Source organism: Rhinatrema bivittatum, chromosome 11, assembly GCF_901001135.1.
Source record: "Rhinatrema bivittatum chromosome 11, aRhiBiv1.1, whole genome shotgun sequence".
NCBI classification, from domain to species: Eukaryota; Metazoa; Chordata; class Amphibia; order Gymnophiona; family Rhinatrematidae; genus Rhinatrema; species Rhinatrema bivittatum.
Window position 1 is genome coordinate 29078702 of NC_042625.1, and position 16401 is coordinate 29095102.

The following is a 16401-nucleotide window of genomic DNA, read 5'->3' on the forward strand; positions in this document are numbered from 1 at the left end:
GGCAATTTCTGAAGTTCTTACCTCTTCTAATATCATTGGTTTAATTGAATTGCACATGGTTGGGGTTCTAGAAGATCATATTGACATTGGGTGTAAGTAAAATAATAATTACAAGGTATGTTTTGAGAAGTCTATATGGATTTGTGATTTCATTATCCTGGAGCTCATCTCTGCATTGGTATTTGGATTGCACATAGATTTAAAACAAATGGAGCAATTTCATTTTTCAGGTGGTGTTCTTTCTGGTCAGAAATGGTAACTTTGCACTTTGTAACTCTTATATTGATTTATTTCCTTTGCATCAGGCATTGCATCACATTTTGTTAAATAAAAAAAACCTTTTGTATAGCAATTCATCTTTTAGAACTCTTTGCCAAGAATTGCCTGGGATATGAAACATGAAGGCAAATTCCAACACCATTTCCACAGATAAAATAGTGCTTTCTCCACAGACAAAGCCTTTTACAAAACTATGCGCCTGACATGAAGATGAATCCATGGGCGTATACCCTGTATGGACGTAGGGTTATCTAGACTAAGGGGAGGCCATTCCCTGGGATGGGGGTGGAAAGGGGTTTGCCTTTACATGCATACATTTGCATTTTGAAAAGCACCCCAGCAAACTTTCCTAGAAAGAAATCTGTGCACCAATTAGCCAGTGTAATTGTGGGAGGGTAGATTTGGTGGGGGTGATTTTCAAAGTATATGTACACGCATAAGTTTGTTTTGAAAAATTAGTGCAACGTCTGCGTGAATTTCAATTCAAAATTTAGGTGAGTTGTTACAAAATAAGCCCTGAAGGGCAAAATTACTATGAATAATTCCAGAAAATGAAAGCTTGAAATGCTTTCTCCTTACAGACCTCACTTGCCAATTCATTGCAATGACAAGACAGCTCCCTTGCCTTGATAACCTTTAGAACGCTAGACTTTTAAAGCCTGTACTTCTCATTCACTGGGTAAATTCTCTCTGTGGGACACGGGGTGTTGAACTGAACAGACCTCAGAATCTATTTTTGAAGTTGTGCCTGTAATTTCTTGAGCAAGTGCATTGGAAACACACCCCGCAGAGTCAAAACACACAGCTACAAGAACTCAGCACAAGCAGTGAGTTTAGAAACGTTAAAAGGAGGACAGGGAGGGGAAAACAGCTAGGTATTTTCGGCTACAAATAAACACTGACTTTCTGTACTGCTAATTACTAGGCAAACTATTTCACTTGGCGATCGACACAGGCTAATGCTTGTAACAAGAAGGCTTTTTTTTGTTTTCTGTATACAAAAATAGAAAACAATATGAGAGTGTCAGACAGTTGCCCCTCTGAACTCCTTAGCAGCAACAGCACCTGTAGCTTTTAAAATGCCAAGTATGGCTCCTCCAGATCAAGCTCATCTGAATGAGGACACAGAAGAATTTGTATTTTTTATTTATTTATTTATTTTTAACTAAATTGCATGGGTGTTTATTTTATTTCTTTACTATTTAATGTGAATTTTTCCATCCAATGTGTTGTTGGGGAAGGTGGGGTGGAAGCATTCATGTCATATTTTGATGCGCTGGTTAATGGTTTTGCTGCTATGTTTCACTTTTATTTTATTAATTAAGGTTCAATGAACATTTTTTTTTTTAAATATATTGAAAGAGAGAATATGGCCAGTTTCCTGCTTTTCCTTTTCTACTCAGCACACATCCTTTCCAAACCATACACGGTATAATAATAACATTCTAGTTACATGCCTTCCCATTCAGAGTACTCAATACATGTGACAATCAATTCATCAAAATAAAATCGATACATGAGAACCCCTCCACTCTCTTCATCACAGTTTTATAAATTAATAAATATAGTTCATACACTTCTCTCAGCCTGGTCACTCATTTTACTTAAAGTTGCCATGGATATCAAGAAAAAAAGGCGCCAAATACAACAGTTGTATTCATGTACTGTGCATGATTTTCTAAGGGTTCACCTCACCCCTGTTATTTTAATTACTGATCTTGAAATGGAACGGTCCTGGCAACAGGAGTCCAACAACCTGAAATGAATGCCAAGTGCACTTGAAACAAAATTTGTAGTCAGTCTCCGTAGTAACTTCGAGAATGCCCTCTCTTCTCTGCAAACAAAAAAACCTCCCCAATCCACTGCAAACAGCTGAGATCAATGGTTGCTTAGGACCTCATTCTTTGTTCTATGGTGTAGAACGGATCAGAATTCAAAGCACCCCAGTTCTTCAGACCTTACCCTTCAGCTGTCTAAACTGCAAAAAAACATCATGCTGTCCCTTCTGGGAAGCTTTAGCTTTCTGTCACAGTCCTCTTGCTCAAACAATATGGACCTCACTGAAATCTTTTGGGCTTTTGGATGGCAAATGTCGAAAGTAAACAAAAAGCAGCTGTCATAAAAGCAGATATTTGGGAGATATTTAGCAAAAAATAGATTAAAAGTGTTCATCACGAACAGAAAAAAAAAATAAGGCATTCGGAGAGCATACAGGAGAAAGAAGCAGCATGGATACCCCATTCACTGTCTCCACCGTGCTCAGACATGCTAACTGCCCAAATACTTCTGCACCTCGGACAGTCCTCAGACCAGAAATACTGCCTTCTGCTCCAGGCTGGCTTAAGTCTGGACTGGAGCGAATTTGGTCATAAAACTATCAAGTAGATGGTACCATAAGTTTGCACTATTTAGTACACAAAATTTATTAGTACATCGTGAATTATAAATAATACACAATACACCCTAATCCCATAAAACCAATCACCCCAATACATCCCAACTAGGCCTCTAGTTTCAACGACACCAGGTTGTCTTCTTCAGGGGATACTTTACCATAAAAACAATATACCCCAATAGTTTAATGCATAAATCATATACAATGTATGTTGACAGACGAAATTTGTACAAACTTAAATTCAAATCCATACAGAATACAGCTGAAAACAAAAGATGATTTTCAAATCTATAGTTTCATATAAGGATATTATAAAAAGACCTTATTATATTTTCTGTCAAAAAATATGCACTGCTCCACCCAACACTTCCAAGAGTTCTAAGGACAATTTCAAAGCCAATTTCAAAATAGATGTCACGACGTATTCAATTTCATATCCAATAATACCTACAAACAATAAAATTAATATGTACCAAAAAATTTAAAGATTACAATCCGGCTTCCACCCTAACCCTATTTGAAACACTTACTCGTGTCATTTAATTGGAAATCTCATGCTATCAACATCTTTAATTCTATATATATCTTCTCCTCAATTTCAACTTGACCTACACACAAAGTAGCAAAACCTATTATTATATATACCTTAACATGAAATTTCTCAAAAAAAACAAAAAACACACAATACCAAATGTACTTACATATTATCGCAACTCCGTCTACCAAGACTATAATTGTCAAAATGGCGAATACGATCCAAAAGCATGTGCATCTAATCCTGTTAAACTCACCAACTAGCACAACCCACAATTACATATTTTACTATCATTGGATTAACACCATATATAGAACGGATTCAATCATTACAACAGCGAGGAAAGTTAACTGCAGCAGAAAACAAGAAGCCCAACACATTATTCACGTTAATATGTCCAATCAATTCAAGAAAAGCCCTCCTGTAAAATTTATCTACAAGAAATCAATCCACTCAATATCAATATTTAGGCCATCCGGCTCCACAGTATCCCATTCATATATAAATCTTTGTTCTTTATGGATTAATAATTTAGATATGTCACCACCTCTCTTGAAGATAATCTGTGCAATCACAAGAAATCTTAAGTCCTCAACACGGTGAGACATCATCCGCCAATGTTTAAACAGAGGGGCCCCTTCCTTTTCAGTAGGAATGCATGATAAATGTTCTAAAAATTTGGGTTTTAATCCTTCAGTTTTGTCTGCCCAGATTATCCTGAAGATAGTTGCGGCGACGCGTGCATGTTATAAAATCCCCGTGTCCGTTTGCGCACACCAGGAACCACCCGCACAAGGACAACCGCATGCATGAGAATTCTGTAAGGACTATACCCGAGTAACAGGAGTGGTTATTTTTATATATAATAAGAAAAATGAAGAAATATTTAATGGAAATACTCCAAGTTCTGGAAAAATCTTGTCTCCAGTTGCTAGAGCATTTACTCCTTTGAAAAAGAACCTTTAGATGTTCTAATTGTATTGCTAAATTTCTATAGATGGCATTGAATTTAACATCCTTTTTGGAAAAATCTACAGATGAAGAAGTGATTCCTGCTACTTTTATAATATCTTTGTTAATAGATTTGGATACAGAAGCTTTTCTTTCGTAAACTGAGCATTCCTTTCTTCAATTTAGATGTACATATGTTTCCAGATGTGGCAAAGATTACACAATCTAAGAGGAAAAGATTTTTGTTAACGAGACCTGCTGTGTTACAACTTGGAGCTTTATTTTGGTTACATTTACATCACTAAAATTAGCGTTCTTTATGACCCATCTTAACTCGCCAAACTAACAGGGTCATTCTTTATTGTGCGATGTGCCGGTATCGCAGTGGTATTATCCAAATTGGGGGAAGGGGAGAAGTGTGGGCAGGGTTATCTCCTGGCAGCACCACAGGAAATAACTAACTACACCTTTTCCCATGGCGCCATGGGGGCGATAATGGGCAGCAGGCCACATCGCACCCTATCGCCCCCTGTCCCTTTTTTTTTCGTGACATATCATTTTGCTATAAATATAAATACTGATATGATATGATAGAGGTCTTTAAGATCATGAGAGGTCTTGAACGAGTAGATGTGAATCGGTTATTTACACTTTCGAATAATAGAAAGACTAGGGGGCATTCCATGAAGTTAGCAAGTAGCACATTTAAGACTAATTGGAGAAAATTATTTTTCACTCAACACACAATTAAGCTCTGGAATTTGTTGCCAGAGGATGTGGTTAGTGCAGTCAGTGTAGCTGGGTTCAAAAATGGTTTGGATAAGTTCTTGGAGAAGTCCATTAACTGCTATTAATCAAGTTTACTTAGGGAACAGCCACTGCTATTAATTGCATCAGTAGCATGGGATCTTCTTAGTGTTTGTGTACTTGCCAGGTTCTTGTGGCCTGGTTTGACCTCTGTTGGAAACAGGATGCTGGGCTTGATGGATCCTTGGTCTGACCCAGCATGGCAATTTCTTATAGCAGATTTTTGATAGGCCCCCTCCAATTTCCCTCAGCTGGAAGCTACCTCATCTCCTGGAGACTGAATAGATGCATTTTAGTGAAAGGGGAGTGGGGTGATTCCAGCTACTGTAAGCCTAGACGCTCATTGGTTTATTGTTATATACATAGCATTGGGTATTTGCACTAATTCATTTATGTATCGCATATCAACATTACTAAGTGATTTACAATAAAAACATTCACAATTCAAGATCAATAAAACAATCAATAAATGACAAAGATAAAAAATAAATAAAAACATACAATCACCATATCCCTTGACTTCTCCACTTTATTTGTGGACTGATGGGTTATAAGATGTGGTTGTCCTTTATTTCCTCTTTAGATTATTTTGTATCAAATATTTGAAATCTTCTACTGTTCTCAACAAGAATTTCTTGGATGTATTAATAAAATTTGAATAAATAAAACAAATTTAAAAAAATAAATAAATAAATAAAGATACTTTAATGAATTACCGTAGAGATAAAATTTATTTTCAGCATTGCTGGTCTTCTAACCAGCATGTATTCAACAGTGGGGGAGGTATATATTGAAATATATCTCATGCTGGTATCCTGACTGGCATCAGGTACAATGCAGCCATTTTTGTGCAAGGAAATGTGTTGCGGTCTCCACCGCTTCCCCTCTATCTGCTGTGCTCAGGGCTCACCTCCGATGGGGGGAACGCCGCTTCCGCGGCTCCGCTGGGCCTTCGGGGCGTCCGCTGCTGCCACACGCGCATTATGGACGCACGGTCACCGGAAGTCTGGCCCCGCCTGGGTTAACTACGCCTCGCCCCAAGCCTGATTTAACCGGCGTTCGTCTGCCTTCTCATTGCCTTGCAACGAGGGTCGCTACTGTTAGTAGTTCTTAGTTGCGCTTCTGCTGTTCTGCATTCCGGTTGACCTCAGCTTGTTCCTGACTCCGCTTCTGCCTGCCGCTTGCCATTGACCTCAGCTTGTTCCTGACTCCGCTTCTGCCTGCCGCCTGCCACTGACCTCAGCTTGTTTCTGACTCCGCTTCTGCCTGCAGCCCGCCATTGACTTCAGCTTGTGCCCGACTCCGCTCCTGCTTGCCGCCAGCCTCCAACCTTTGCCTGCACCTGAGACTGCTTCTACTGGCTGCCAGCCTGACTTGGGTTCGTCTCCATTCTATCACTGCCCGGTCCGGCTCTATTGCACGCTACTGACTCCAGTCCTGCCTTCAGCTGGTCACAGTCTTACGATACGCTACTACAGATTCTGTTCTGTTACCTGTCTGCTCCGCTCCGCGGCATACTGCAGACCCCGGGCCTGCTCAACTAACTGCTTTGTTCAGCAGGCTACAGACTCTATCTGACTGCCCCGCTCTTGCCGGGCCTTCCTGCTCCCAGCTGCTGGACTCTGTGGGTTACTCTTGCCCAGGCCTTTTCTATAGAGACTGTTACTGTGCTCCTAAGTCCCACGGTTCTAGGACCCTACGGGCTCCTCCTGGGGGTGTTCCTGTTCCCGGGTGAAGACCTGTGCCTGTGGCTCCGCCTCCCGACCTACTCTACACACCAGGGTAGTTCGGCTCAAGGGTCACACCGGGACTGCAGCTTCCCAGACTGCAACAGAAATGAGTCTATGATATAAATCGATTGGCCCCTGAAGCAAATGTCCCATCATCAAAATACTGTCAGTGTTGAGTATGAAGAGTTGACTGTAGAAGTTAATGTGGATACATTTGGATTACGTCAATTTTTTGTGAAAATTTTTTTCAATCTAAAGATCTTCCCCAGTTAAGTAACTCTGAAAATTTAAAGACTGAGTGAAGTCTAACATTTTATTTTTTTTGTGATGATATGGTATCCATTCTGCTCAACCTTGTTGTGAACTAGTCTTGGGGTACATTTTTACAGTTTGCTCACTTGTGATTAGCTCAACTGAGCAGTATATTTTATATGCCAATTCTTTTTCAAAATAACAAAAAATCTGGGTAAACAATTATATCAATAATGCATTAGTTGCAGTAGATGGCTGGAAGGGCATCAGTTAGGATACCAGCATTAGATTTATTACAATGTTGAATACATTTGGGCTGTTGGGGGTAGTAGTCTGGCTTCTGTGTCAACTACAAAAAAAAAACCAGAACAAAAATCCCACTTGGCTGCAATTCAATACCTTGGTTACAACTGTAGCCAGCAATTTCAAGGACCTCCTAAAGCAAATTGCATTCAGAGAATCAAAAAGGGACCTGTGTGATTGGATGGAGCTGAACAGTCTCATGGGCAGGAAGGTTTAATTTGCTCAAAATTATTGTAACATTTATTCAAACAGAAAGCAAATTGAAATGTTATTGTATATTTTAATGTTATCACATTTGCATTGTTATGTAGCACATTGTCAAGAATAATTGAAAACTCCAATAAAATATTTAAAAAAAAAAAATTAATATTCTACCCAGATCTTATATTATTTCAGCAATTGCCATGTAATAACTGGCTTAGAACCTTTGCAAACTTGCATGGGGCAATGAGTAGTTTTATAAGGTCTCCCTCAGATGGGCCTAGATCCCTGCCCTTGTGTTATCCAGCTAGGAGGGAGAAATCATTCACAATAGCACCTCCCTTTGCAGAGGGCTGAATCTCAGTCTAGAAAGGGCAGCTAGGAGTATAGAGAGAGTGTGGTCAATTGAGTTTAGCATTTGGAAAGTGAGGAAGCTGATTTTCTGATCCTTTGTTGTCTTGGGAGTAGATCCTTTCAGTGCACCCCTTGCCTGCAGGATCTGTCTCCAGTTTGTGGCTGGATATTTTTGGAGTTTTACCTGTGGTGAGACCCTGGTCCAGTCTGGTGAGAGACACAAGCCTTGGATCTGAAGACCAGGGAGTAAAAATCTGTGAGATCCTCTTCCTGAAAGTAAATGGGCTGCAATGATATCTTCTACTTAGAGAAGGTTTGTGCTTGGACTGTGTTGTTTTGAGGAGGTTTCACCTCCACCCCTCCTCATACTGATGCTGGGCAGTAATAGTCTAGTTCCTGTCACCAGCAGACCTTTCCTCACGAGAGGTCACACCAGTAAGAGTCTGGAGAGTAGAGTAGCCAAAGAAGAAACAAGATCTTGGGAGACCCACAACTGGATTTCCACCCTTTGGAATACAGGACAGAGGCTGGGAATGAGCTGGACTGTTGTGGGAGTCGCAGTTTAGTGGACCCTTGGGCCGACCTGCTGGAGACTGGGAATAGATGGTCAATGTCTGTAATGAATAGCAGGCCGGGAGGCAGATGTTCAGGCAGGACGTAGTTGCTCTTCACCCTGGAAGCTGGTACTCCCCCGGGAGGAGCCCGTAGTAGCCCAACTGCTGGGACTTAGGTGGCTTCACCCTTGGAAGCCGAAGCCCCCCCCCCCCCCCCGGGAGGAGTCCGTAGGGGCCCGGCCGCTGGGACTTAGGCGGGTCGTGGATCAGGACAGGTAACTGGAACCAGACTAGGACAGTAGTAATACTGTAACTGAGTTCGGGTTCTGGAACCAGGCAGGAACTGAAGCAGGTAAACAGGAACCTAGCAGGTACCGTAGCAGGCAGGCAGGAACCAAGCAGGTACTGTAGCAAGCAGACAGGAACCAAGCAGGTACTGTAGCAGGAATGGAGCGATGACGCCAAGCGAGTCACTCCGGGGCACAGCGCAACAGGAAACCGGGAAGCTAACCCATTGCAAGGCAAGGACTGGGTGGCCGCGGCCGGCTTATCAAGGCCATGGCGTCTGACGTTAGGAACTGGGCGGAGTCACCACTGGCGGGAAATGGGATTGAAAGGCGCCCAAGTGGCATGCGCGCGCGCCTAGGAGCAGGGGCGTCCTCAGGCACCTTCGCGGTGGCGCAGCCCCCAGTGGGGACGCCGCCAAACAGGCCGCAAGCCAGGGCTCCGGAGGCAGAAGCAGGTCCCGGAACAAGGAGGTAAGGGCCTGGTTGCTGTGCTCGCGGCCAGGACCGCAACATGGACTCTGGTGGACCTCAGGTGCACGTTTGAGACTAAGGGGATCCTTTTTCATGCCCAAATGGGATATCTTATTCTCTCACTCTGAGGGGCATGTTCTGTACTGAGGACACATACACAGAGGAAACAGAATAGTTCAAGACATACATTCACCAGAGCAGGCACAGATGTAATTGGAGCAGTGAATCTACTTGATTGGTCTTTATTTATTCTGAAGAATCACAGTAAGTTTACTTTGAACACCCAAACTGTGTGCTGTCTGGTCCCTGTAGCACAATCACAGAGGAAAAGGGAGAGAGACAGTACAGCCATACACAGAGGAAAGGAAATTCCACAACTGCCTGAGCTTATAAGGTCATTCTTCTCCCAATACCAAAGAACCCGTTCCTTGGGACCATAAGATTTGGGGAAGTGTCAAAAAGAATAAATTCTTTTATGGCTGTATTGCCTTCCCCCTAAAAGGGGTTACACAGCTTAAATTAAGCACTATTTGGCTCCCCAAAACTCAGACTGACATGGCTATGCTCAACTTCAAAATATATTATTGGGCAGCCATACTGATCTGCTTGAAGGCCTGGAAGGGAGAAGACATGAACAGCTAAGGTTTCCTATGGAGAAGTTTCAGTCGAGAGATTTGGACATTACCTTATTTATCATTCCTGTTACCCACTGTATAGATGGCTAAATTAATGAGCAGACACAGCCCAATTATATCATACATTCTTTCAATGTGGTGCGCGGTTGCAAAGATTTCTTGGTACCCACAATGAGTTGATTTTACAGGTCTCTCCTCTGTTCAAGAACCCGAATACTCTACCCTGCTCATTTTTGCCAGTGATAAGAAACTGGAGAGACAAAAGGTTTCCATTTTGTAGAGCAGATGTGGCAAGGGCAGCCTTTTTGGTTTTGGGGATGGGGATGGACAGGCAAGCCTACCGGATTCCACCCTCTCTCCCTCCGTCTGTATCACTCGCTCCCCCCACTGGTCTCACTTTCTCTCTCCCCCTGCCTCAGAGGTCCCATCTCTCTCCTGCCTCCCCCCCCCCCCCCCATGCTGATCAGCAGAAGGAGAAGGTGGTGCCTCCTTCTCTACTGCTTGGTCTGACTGCTGCTTGAACCATGAAGCTGACCTGTGTCCCATGCAGGTCAAAGCAACACTGCTGCTTTCCTCCTCCTGCTGCCTGCCTGACCCAGCCCTGGATCTCCCACAGCTATTCTGTGAGAAGGGCCAGATTTCAGTCGAGCCACGGCCATGTGTGAGATGAAGGAGGTAACATGAGATTTAGTGCACTGAAACAAGAGTTTGGGGTAAATGAAGATCCATGTTATATATACCTAAGCTGAAATAAATGCTGGAAGCCCTCTTATGGAGCGTGATGGGATGGAATGTTTTATTTAATTACACAAGTCTGCAACAGAGAGGTATCTAAGCTATTTATCAAGGCATTACATAGCCAAATTTGGTGGTGAAACTCTCATATGCCTTGTCCAAAAGTGGAATGCAGATCTAGGCACCTCTCTGGACCAGGATGACCGGATGGGCATCTAGCACATAGGATTTCTATGTCTTCTAAGAAAGTGGTTCTGATGGTCAGGTTACTGCACAGGACATTCAGAGGACCATGCTTCTTTACACGGGCAGATTCATCTTCTCGGAGGGGTGATAAAGTTGCGATGGAGAAGATACAGAGAAGGTCGACCAAAATGATAAAGGGGATGGAACAACTCCCCCATGAGGAAAGACTAAAGAGGTTAGGACTGTTCAGCTTGGAGAAGAGACAGCTGAGGAGGGATATGATAGAGGTGTTTAAAATCATGAGAGGTCTAGAACTGGTAAATGTGAATTGATTATTTACTCTTTCGGATAACAGAAGGACTAGGGGGCACTCCATGAAGTTAGCATGTAGCACATTTAAAACTAATCGGAGAAAGTTCTTTTTCACTCAACGCACAATTAAACTCTGGAATTTGTTGCCAGAGGATGTGGTTAGTGCAGTTACTGTAGCTGGATTTAAAAAAGGTTTGGATAAGTTCTTGGAGAAGAAATCCATTACCTGCTATTAATCGAGTTGACTTAGAAAAATAGCCACTGCTATTACTAGCAACAGTAGCATGGGATAGACAGTTTTTGGGTATTTGCCAGGTACTTATAGCCTGTATTGGTCACTGTTGAAACAGGATGCTGGGCTTGATGAACCCTTGGTCTGACCCAGTATGGCATGTTCTTATGGCTGTGGGCACCTTGGATCATACTTTCATATGTAGTCGACCTGTCAAGGGGCGGCTGAATTCTGGGTGGATGTCAGCACAGACATCTTGTCCATAATTGGGTCATCTATGAGTGTTAATCCCATTCCCCTTACAGGGCTGCTGGACATTTCAGGGTGCTGGTTGCATAGTTGATTCATGCTGCCCGAAACAATCCTTGGAGACTACTCATATTAAAAAGGACACACTTCTGCCTAAGAGGGGAGAGGCAAAAGTATGAATTGATCTGGGGTTGTTTCTGGAGCAAACTGATCTGCAACAACCTATGTTTTCATATATCACCCAGAGTATACAGCTCCTTCTTAATACATCAGAAAACTTTTGGCGTGATTGTAGGCGATGATTATGTTATGGTATTTTATGCTTTGTTACCCGCCTAACATGATCTCATAATAGGCGGGCTATAAATTTGGAATTAAATAAATAAAATGCTTAACTTCATTAATTACTCAAACTTTGTACTGCAGCCTACATTAAGTATGTTGGATTTGTCTCTTAAGACCTTGATGTTATTGTGATTGTATTGATATTTGCCTGAAAAGTTAAATAAAAGAGTTAAAAAAGTAACACTTTGTTGCAATGTAAACATTTTGCTTACCATCAGTTGGATTGGCAAATTCCTTTGGCACCGCTGCTCCATCCTCTAGTTCTACTGGCTCTAGGTCAGTCTGAACACCTTCAATCTGGACCTCGTGTTCCCCAGAAACGGCATCCTCCTCAGACTTGGAACTTTCCCCCGTGCGGCGGAACCTGACCACTCTAGGGATAGGAAAGCATTCATTATCTAGGAGGCTGAGAAAGCAGGATGCTGCTCCCTTCGGAACTCCTTCTACTGCTGCTCCTCAACTGGCTGCTGGATGTTACTGGAGAAGGCATGTTTCGCTCTGCCTCCCCCTCAGGGAAGGGCTACTTCATCTGCACTCTCAAACCCAGAAACTTATATGAATAGGTATCAGGAATTGATCCAGGTTTTCTGTTTGACAGCATAAATTGCTTATCACAGACATATCAAGATGACTCCATCATTCACCTGTTTTATGTTACCTCTATACTGGACATAAAAAAACTTTCTCTATCCCATGCACAGTATTCCCATTTGTTCAATAAGTGTTGTTGCAAAGTGATAATTTGCTATCAACCTTGTTGCCTTGGCTTTTCTGTTTCCACACTAGCACTGCCAGGCTTGCCTGAAGGACCTATGAGTCAAATGCACAGATCCTGTTCCTTAGTGTGTCACACTAAGCACTCGGCCATTCACCTTTTCTCATCCCAAAGAAAATGTTAATGAAATTAGATTCATTTCACGCTTTGCCAATATAAATGCTAATTTTAAATTAATCCATGTTTAATTCTGCAGGATACTTTTTTTTTTAATCGATTCATTCAAATGGATCAATATTTACTTTCATGTTCAAATCACATTGCCTTATCTGGTTGAATTAGTTTCTTTGTACATACTACTTATGAAAGCCTCCAAGTAATCTCCCTATCCTTTGAATACAAAATCACTGCCATTGTACGTACACAAACATAAATATAAACACAGATATATATAGCTGTTATAAAATTGTTAGGGTAATCATTGCATCATGTCTGCGTACGGGCGTCAGAATGACCTCACCCAGAGCAGAGGGAGGGGTGAGGGGTCAGCGAGCCACAGCACCATGGTGGCACAGGAAAGGCTGGCGGGGATCCCCAGGCTCCACCAGCCAAAGCAGAGCAGCCGCACAGGCAGCAGAACAGGGTTTCTCGGGCCTCACTAGCAAAATGAAAACAAACCAAAAAACAAATGGACTCTTTAAGCAGAAGTGCTGGTGGGGTTTCCTGAGCCCCACCAGTGCAACAGAGAAATAGAAATACCGCAGGCAGCAGAAGGGCTGGTGGGTGTTCCTAGGCCCCAGTAAATGCTGATGATGTTGGAACCCAGATGGGAGGGAGGGGCAGGCCAGAGTGGGGAGGAGAGGAATAGGGGGAAAACATGGAAAGTACAAGGGGGAAAAGTGCACATGCATCACATAGCACACACCCCAACTCACACCACTACACCCCCACATAAATGCATCCCATCCATCCACCCCCACTGTCACACATCCTCTGCAAGCCTTCTAACCTGCATCCTACTGCACTGAAAGCTCCCCCCCCCCCCAGTAGCCCCGACACGTCCATTAGGCATTGACCAGTAGGGGGCACCATACCAAAGAACAGCCATGTGGTGCTGCTAGCGCTCCGCTCACGGCAAAGAGGAGTACAGATTAATCGGGCCACAAGAGGCATGTGCTGCTGGCGGCCCCGAGAAGCACACCGAAGCACGTAGGAGGTGGGAAGGTGCGCCCGGGAGGGGAGGGGGGGGTGGGGGTGGGCAGCGCGGCACGACTGAGGTGGGTTCAAGGCAGAAGGTTCACCTAGGGCACCTACTACTCTTGCATAAGCCCTGCCCCCAAGCACACAGATACCTACCCCCATTCCTCCACCCACAACAGAGCAATTACAAGACATCGATTATGTACACATGCAGCTGATGGAGTCATAAAACTCGCTTTTTGACATTGCTAAGCAATCACTTTCTTTATTTGGGAGGTTTCCTTAATGGACACATGCACTCAGTCAAAGGTAGGGTGGTTCAAAGAATTCTATAGCTCTCTCCCCATCTTTCCCTCATTAAATTCACTAGCCCTACCCAGTTTGTATTTTCCACCTAAGCACGAGTATGAAATCTAGAGCAGAGAGCTCACTGGCAAGGTGGGGTGTGTGTAATACACACACTCTTATTTATGAAAAGATTTGTATGCTTGTTCAGATTACTGTGGTTTATATGCACCTGGAGAAGCATCCAAGAAACTTTACTATTTTGCTTTACCTTTTCTGTGTCTGAAATCAGTACTTCCAATAAATTCTAACAATAGTGCATTGTACCATCCACACAGTACTGCACCTACATCCTTAATTCTTTATAGCCCTTGCATGCCGGATGTAATCCACCGGTCACTGGACAACTTTCCCTTCACAGACAGTTGATACAAACCAAATATTTATTAAATTAAAAGATGTTGAATTGGAATCTACTTTTTCTGAATGCCTTTATATATCTCAGGACATTATTATGTTGAGTATGTAACTAGGACTAAACATTTTTAGCAAAAAAAAAAAGCAGCAACATTTCTTTGAAAGCTTGTGTAATGCACTCAAACACTGATGCCCATATGTTTCCTAGACTAATTACGAAAAATATTGCAGATAGCATTCAGTCCATAAAACTGTCTTTGATCTGGCATAGTGCTCAAAATATGCACCTAAAAACTAGCTTAGAAAACCGAACAAACAATGGAAAAAGAATAAGTTTACTGATAAAAAATAAATTATTTGAAACTTGAAAAGAATCTATCTGCTTACTTGCAGGTGGACACTGGGCATCTGGCCTCATACTCAGGCATCCATCATCTTTATTTGTGGATCTAAGAACATTACTGCATTTTATAATTACATTGTTATTAACGGGCATTCTGGAGAAATCTTCATCTCTCCAATCAAGGGGAGAGAAAAGATACCAGAGATCATTTGCCCCCCTCCCCCCCCCCAAAAAAAAAGTACTGTATCCCTGTCATAATACTTTCAATGAACAAACTGGTAAGGTCATACTCTTCAATATTTTAGAATTAATGTGCCTTTTTTGACTCATTAAAGAAAAGCATTTGGTCATTATACACATAGAAGTTCTAAGATGTGTATGTAATTCACAACACCCAACGTGCATGCAAATTCCATAACAAAACTATGGAAAACCATCAGGAATCCCGGATAACATATACTAATTTTTTTTACTGATCAATTTGATGAAAGATTGTTCAGAGGTAGAATATATACAGCACCATTGCTCATTGAAATGCATAGGTGCTTGATTCTTTTTTATAATCTACTGTAACCTCTGCTTCTTGTAACATTTCAGAGCACACCACTGTAAGCATGCTTGCCATTTTGAAGTTATATAAAAGTAAGTATAACATGTAAGAAAACGAAAAAGGCCTATATATGTATACACATTAATATAAAATAGTATGGCATTATTTTCCATTTCAAAATTTTTTAGTCCAGAAGCCCATTTTTACTGTTCCCTCTTCCAATGTTCTTTATTTCTAGAACCACAGAGATTAAATCGCATAAATTATTTAAGATTATGAATATTCAATTCTCTACTGGTATGTGTTACAGGACTCTGAATCAACAGCACAGAGAGCGCTGCTCCGGGGCAGACCGTCCAGGAAAATGGCCTGCTTTCAAATGGCCTATAAATATTCATGCACCTATATATTTTTTTTTTTATTACAAATATATATACACACACACGCTTTTTATCACGGAGCAATACTTACGGTAACTGTCTCAGCTGGAACAGATCCTCCTCCATTGCAGCGCTGCGTTTGGCGGAGCTGACGCCCGGCTCTCATTGCTGTTACATTGTGTTAAAGGTTGAGGCGGGTGGGAGCCGGCCTTTCAGCACCACGGAGCGCAGGACAGCTCCCCCAGCTGCCCAGGTCAAGGCTCCTTCCTTTGGGGATAAAAAAGGCTCTGAAGTGCTGGAGAGGGATCTCACGCCAGGGAAAAATAAATAACTAAGATTCTGGAAGCCAGTTCCCGAAGCCCAGATGTAAGCCACTTTTCCATTGGGCTCGGTGGAAGGCTCTCAATTGGCCACTGCATGGCACAGGTCCTTGTAATTGGCCAGTATCCTGTTTCCTTTGACTAGCACTGCCTTTGGAAACCGGGTCTAGCGTTTATCATCATCTCTTGCATTCAGGTTAGAAAGCTATCAGTCTGACAGTTTTAGTTTTTCAGGTTGTTTTTTTTTTTTGTTTTGTTTTTTTTAAGTTGCTCCAACAGTGCAGTATAAGCACTCACGCGTCGGTTCAATCGGAAGCTTGAAAAACTACAACTCAGGAAGCAGGAATACTTAAGCAGTCAAATGGACTTCCTGAGCCT

At 42.4% G+C, this 16401-nt stretch overlaps 1 protein-coding gene across 1 annotated transcript in view; it reads right to left on the reverse strand.

Moving 5' to 3' along the window:
• The window catches only part of SVOP (SV2 related protein), a 68951-nt gene extending 52904 nt beyond the window's left edge, over positions 1-16047 (reverse strand). Inside the window, 2 exon segments of the mRNA XM_029619143.1 lie at positions 12026-12186; positions 15795-16047. Of these exon segments, the coding sequence (XP_029475003.1) occupies positions 12026-12186; positions 15795-15829 (196 nt within the window). The 5' untranslated portion in view covers positions 15830-16047.
• Between the last annotated feature and the right edge of the window lie 354 nt (positions 16048-16401).